Source organism: Semicossyphus pulcher, unplaced genomic scaffold, assembly GCF_022749685.1.
Source record: "Semicossyphus pulcher isolate SPU_LCO1_2020_fin unplaced genomic scaffold, fSemPul1.0.p SCAF_15, whole genome shotgun sequence".
Taxonomy (NCBI): domain Eukaryota; kingdom Metazoa; phylum Chordata; class Actinopteri; order Labriformes; family Labridae; genus Semicossyphus; species Semicossyphus pulcher.
The window spans coordinates 14,667,364-14,673,363 of record NW_027211659.1 but is presented as its reverse complement, the minus strand read 5'-3'; the positions used below and the strand labels follow the sequence as shown (position 1 = coordinate 14,673,363).

The window sequence follows — 6,000 nt, the reverse complement described above, 5'->3', positions numbered from 1 at the left end:
ACTGCCACAACATTTTCCTGGGAGCGATTCCCCGGCGCTCCCTAATGAAAGCAATCACACAAAGCGGAGAGAAACACTTGGTGTGACATATGGGAAGTAATTCTCCTTCTTACGTTTGCTTGAAACTGTTAATTTTCTGCTATACTCAATGCAACATAACGTATGGAATCAGGTCAATGTGGGGTTTTTTCAGGAAGGAGCTTTTATTGTGTAATTTCTATGTGAATCCCACACATAATTTCACAATAAAAGCCTTCATTTAAGATAATTGCAGTGCTAATGTGTGATATCAACTTGCCACTTTGAATCTGCTCTGACTGGACTTTTTTGCATGTATCAGGCATCTTTTTCTTGTTGAAGCTTTGAGTAATGCAAGAAGAATTAAATACAAAAACGTCTCTGCTGGATTTCCAATAAAAACTTTTGTAAAATATGGTGCACTCTAGTATAGTAGACAGAACAATAGCTGTAGCTATAACTGGTTCTTATATTGAGCTTTAGTTGAAACCAGAGAGGATTTAATTAAACTCTGACAATTTTTCAACCCGTGGAGTTTGGTGGTGTTATATTAAAGGGTACTATATTGCAAGATGTTCCTGTATTTTCCCCACAAGTGAAAAATCTTACAACATTGTGAGCTTTGTGTGGGTTTTATTGCATTCTATAATAGTTTTATAACCCCAGGTACGTGTGAAAGGCCGTGTCCACTTCTAAAACACGATTTAAACCATTAATAAATCACATGTTAAATAAGGATGAATGGGCATTTTCCTTCCTTTACTTTTACATAAAAGTAAATCTTATTAAAGTTTTAGACCACATCTCCCTGACACATGTTGTGACAGTTATACAGATGTCTCCAAATCCAGCATGTAACCATCAAGTGTGCAGCCTGAGACAGCGGTGGTCCGTGTTTCCTGACAAGCCGCAGCCGTCCATGACTACGCAGACTATGGCCTTGACAAGCCGGACAAGCACAGCAAGGAGGAGGAACATTAGGAGGAGGAGGAGGAGGTGGGAGAAACTGAGGTGAAGGGCGTTTTAGGGAAAAGCAAGATTCAAACTGTTTAACTCTGTTATGTGGAGCACAGGTGGGCAATCAGACAGCAGCATATTGCCTGGTGGCTTCATCGTCCCCGGGTTGACATGACAAGTCATTTCTGAGGCTGCTGGTTTGCCCCTGGGGAGCTGACGTCCAGGTGAAGCAGGAGCAGAGCACAGCAGATGCCTTGACGGAAGGTGGAAGGATGTGAAACACTGCACTGATAAGAAAAATCTGACCCCTGAGAGGAAATCTTTACACTCAGATATCAGGAAGGTTATTATCTTTATGTAGCTAGTATTTTTGGTGCCGCAAATGATGAAGGAAGTGGAATAACATTCAGATTATGCCTATGAATAGAAAAAGGAAATGAGAGGGAAATCATTTTGTGCGAAGCCATTTCTTCCCCATTCAACACGTCTCACATACGCAAGAGGAAACACACGCTCTAAATAAACAAACGCTCAGAGAAATTCTGTCTTGTCAATAAACACCACACTATCTAAATTAAAAAGCTCTTCAAAGCATGTCATTGAGGTTTCTGTAATTGCTTTGGCAGAGGGCGTGGCGAGGGGAAATATTCCTGGTGAAAGAATAGACCTTAATTAAGAGGAAAACTTTCATAATTACAGAAATGAATTTATTCCAATTAACAAGATACACAGCATGTATGAGATCCCCCCCACCGCCCACGCAGACAGTCATGCAGTTATCACAGGGAAATCCAGAGAAATACACTCATTTATATGTTGCATATTGTATGCAAAAACACATACAACATACAGTACATGTTAAACATTAATTTCTCCGTTGCAAAAGCAATATAGGAGGCAAAAACGAAGATTGTTTCAGTTATATTACAAACGGTGCTTCATCTAGTGAGAGTACAACAGTGCTTGGTTGAAGACTTTCTAAACAAAGAGGCTTAAAACGGTCTATACCTCTTGGAGATGAAGGAGTCTTTGTTGGCATTAAAAGGCCACAAGAAATTAGGTAAGCCTCAGTCACCAGAAGGGTTTGGTTTCCTCCTGCAGGGGGGACTATTTTCTGAGGTTTTTCTAAATACAAATATGAAAACAGGGCTTGTTGAGGCAATTGCATTGTCTCCCATGCGTCTCCTTCTGATTCAAATCATAGTATACAAGTCAACATCCATCAGTAGGCTCCAACAATGACTGCCTCCGCTTCTTTAGACGGTCTCCTGTCCGTTACCAAAAAGTTTATCATCCCCTCTGACTTTATGAGAAGGTTGCATCCAAGGAAAAATATGCCAAACACCACGGTGAGGGACAGAACGCACATGACGGCGATCTGGACCACCCTCATGATGAAGAGGCTCCTCTCATCCGGAGCTGCAGCCACAAAGCCATTATCAGTCACCACGGAGGAAAAGTTGCAGCAGAAAAACTCCTCCGTCCTGTTCAGCAGTCCAGCCTCCGTTTGGTTCAGCCCGGTGTTATTCATTTCCACTTTTTTGTTTTTCAAAATAAAAGAATCAAACTTTCAGTGCGTAAGACGGACAAAGACGCGCTTGGCACAATCCCAGAGAAATAGTCATCAAGTGAAAAGTGAAGAGGATGAGACGCTGAGCCGACGAAGTTCCTCTGGAGTTCAACAAGATGCTTTGGCATCGCATTACTGGACGTTTCATGTGTTCTGTTGCCAATTTCAGAGCGGAATGAGTCTACCAACCCGCGGTTAAATAGCCACACAGCAGCACCTGCCTGCGTTAGAGCGCGCGAGAGAGGCAGGACGGAGCTGCAAGAGCGCCACCATACGGCCAGAGTGCGGGCGTGTCATTGATGTCCACGTGCACTGAGGCTTGCATGTGGTACATTGTGTTCTGTATGCTTGTGTATACGCAGCCTGTTGGTGATGGCTTGTGTTAATGCATAAATGAAAACATGTATAGGTCGATGTGTATGTTTCTGTCTTATTTACATTATCTAGTGAACCTTTATGTTGCTACAACTTTTGAGGGAAAAACTTTTATGAAACTAGAATTTCATAAAATCAGGTCAATGTGTTCTATTGATGTTTGGGACACATTATTACTGGAGATTTGGATGAAATGTAATGAAAAATAATGCTAATTTTCCTGAAATGGTCACACAATAAAACAATACAGGGAAGTGAAAAAATGTGGATACATAAAGTAGGCCTACAATATGCAGCAGGAGTTACAATATAAAGTAACAGTGCTGGAAATTACTGTCAAATCCTGTCCTCCTGTCTGTTTGGTTTCACCTGACAATGAAATTAAATGTACTCTTCCATACCAGTACGAATCCTAGATGCATAATATGATTGATAATTTACAATTAAATAATTTGGACATATTTTGAAGAGGGCTGCACGGTGGTGCAATGGTCAGCTGTTGTTTTACAGCTAGACGGTTCCTGGTTCGAATCCCGGTTTGGACCTATAGGGAGCCTTTCTGTGTGGAGTTTGCATGTTCTCCCCGTGCCTGTGTGGGTTCCCTACGAGTACTCTGGCTTCCTCCCACAGTCCAAAGACATGCTCATTAGCTTAATTGGTGCATAACCCGTAGGTGTGAATGTGAGTATAAATGTCTCTATGTGTCAGCCCAGGCCAGGGCGTACCCTGCCTCTTCATCTTTGACCCTTTTTGACCCCCTTTGATCCTGAACAGGATAAGTGGATGGATGGACATTTTGGAGACAATTCTCCTAAGAAGAAACATAATCTATTTTGATCACACATACAACCAATAGTTGTTCAAATTCATCTTAGTCGAAAAAAAGAGACATATCCCAACAAAGAACAAGAAATGCACTTTCTTTTGTGCACAAGTAACAAAGGGTTGGGAAGAATATTGTTGAGACAATGTCATCTGTCATTCAAGAACTGAGACAAAGCAGCGGAGAAAAATAGTCATTACTAAACTTTATTGTCAGTAAAGCCCAGGTGTTACTTTGAAGATTAAAAACGGCTGTCATTCAGAGCTGTGACTGTACGACAGTGACCCGGCATGTAAAATATCAGGACTCGGAAAGTGAATCAGCTTCATGGATTTCAGGCTTGCATGTGCATTTTATACTGTGACATGTCAACATGTTTTCTATGTAAAAAGCATGAGGGAGCAACAACAACAACAACCTCCTGTCCTCCACACTGAAAAAGCAATACAACCATCAGAGATGTTGGCGGCAATCATATCATCATAACACACAATTTCACCCCATAATTATACCATACATACACAAACAAGTGGACATGCTCGTTTGTCACTCAAATGTTTTTCAGTTTTCCAACCAGCTTCACAAAGCTGACAACTCAGTCTCTGGATCAAACAGGAAGCAGATCAGGCACTGACATCTAGTGGATGTTTTGAATCAGCTGTTGACACAATGTTTGTTTATCTGGATACCACACACTGAATCTAATTATAAACGGAAGTCAGATTTAGCTCTCAGCGCCCTCACCACAATATATTGCTCAACTCTCAACAGTCAAGTTAAATCAAATAACAATCACAGCTTCAAATGAGAAAGTATTGACAGTAAATCAGTGTTATCTTTAATGACTGGCTTATATTTAAATGCTGGGCATGGATTTCATCTACAGCATTGCCCAGGGGCCAATGCATTGCTGAAGGTCCCTTTACAGTAGCAGCAGATGGCAGTGTTGTTCAACATGATCCACCAAAGGCCTGACTTATAACAGCTGCGATGTAAACGTGACTGTCAAATCTACAGTTTGAATGTTCTAGACATAGACACAAGCACAGCATACAGGTATATGTCATTTATGCTGTTATTTAGTTCTCTATTGAGCTGATGATGACTTTATAGTATTCTCCAATTAACTTCCTATTGCATACTGTGAAACAAGTGTGTGAGTTTCCCTTGGGGGTTTCTTAAATGCACCATGAATGAAACTAGGTAACTGGAAAGTATTTTGACAAATCTGAAGATCCACCATTCCCCTGATGCAAATAAAAATACTCTACTATGATTTATATTACCACGAAAGAGATGCCCATAGTCATGTCAGGTGACAGAGGGATCCGCATATGATGTTAATACTGCATTATAGTTTGCTTGAGCTCAATAACAAGCAAAACTTATCTGGGAAATGCAGATGCATTCCGTTTTGTGAATCAGTCTAATCAGTTAGCCTAATAATAGAAATAATAGTTAGAATAATTACAATAATAATGCAAAAGTAAATATAAATAACAGCTAGAGACTGATATAAAATGTGTGGATTCAACTGAAAAGAAATTTTGGAGACCTGGATACTGCAATGGAGGTCCATGTCTTTTTCATACAGAAATCCCAAACCATTTAAAACAACCAAAAACAACCAACTATTTTACAAAAACTCTCCTATCTCATATTTTATCGTTTTAAGCGTAAGATCTTAGTAGAAATAATTAAAAATATAAAATAAAAACAAAAAGATATCATTTTGCATGTTAAATGGCTGTATTTTCACTGTATTTTGCCTCTGGTGGTGGAAGTGCACGCGCCTACATTTACCAGACGCCCGTGACGCTCCACTCCAAGAGAATTTCATGAGCGACGTCGCTTTCAGCCAACCAGCGAGCAGGAAGGAGACATTGGCAGGTCTTTTTCTGAGCTGAGGTTAGATTGTGCTGCTGAATATTATCTCGCCTGTCCTCTTACCGTTATAATATTCAGCCGGAGAACAGGTGCGTGCTAAGACGTGTGAAGCATTGACCGCACGAGCATTAAAACGAATGGGAAAATGTAATGGAGGCTGTTCATGTTCAGCGGTGTACTGCGGCTCAACGAGGGATAAATCCTATCAAGGAGTCCAAACAGGTACCACGAGCGGCATTACTGGACGGACAGTATCACGCGGGATTGTGGACTACTCTGTATTGAGATGGACTGTAACTTAGGTGTCGTCACGAGACGTCGCGCGTTAGCAGCAGCAATTTATCCAGTTTAATTTGGCTACTACGTCTAC

At 40.9% G+C, this 6,000-nt stretch overlaps 1 protein-coding gene across 1 annotated transcript; it reads right to left on the bottom strand.

Moving 5' to 3' along the window:
* Positions 1-1,766: 1,766 nt before the first annotated feature.
* Positions 1,767-2,678, bottom strand: rprma (reprimo, TP53 dependent G2 arrest mediator candidate a). Its single transcript, XM_069663696.1, has one exon. It carries the CDS (start codon positions 2,504-2,506, stop codon positions 2,198-2,200), a length of 309 nt encoding a protein of 102 aa, XP_069519797.1. The 5' UTR covers positions 2,507-2,678; the 3' UTR covers positions 1,767-2,197.
* Between the last annotated feature and the right edge of the window lie 3,322 nt (positions 2,679-6,000).

Coding starts and splice junctions, on each gene's coding strand:
- rprma (XM_069663696.1), bottom strand. CDS start 2,506: ATGAATAACACCGGGCTGAACCAAACGGAGGCTGGACTGCTGAACAGG.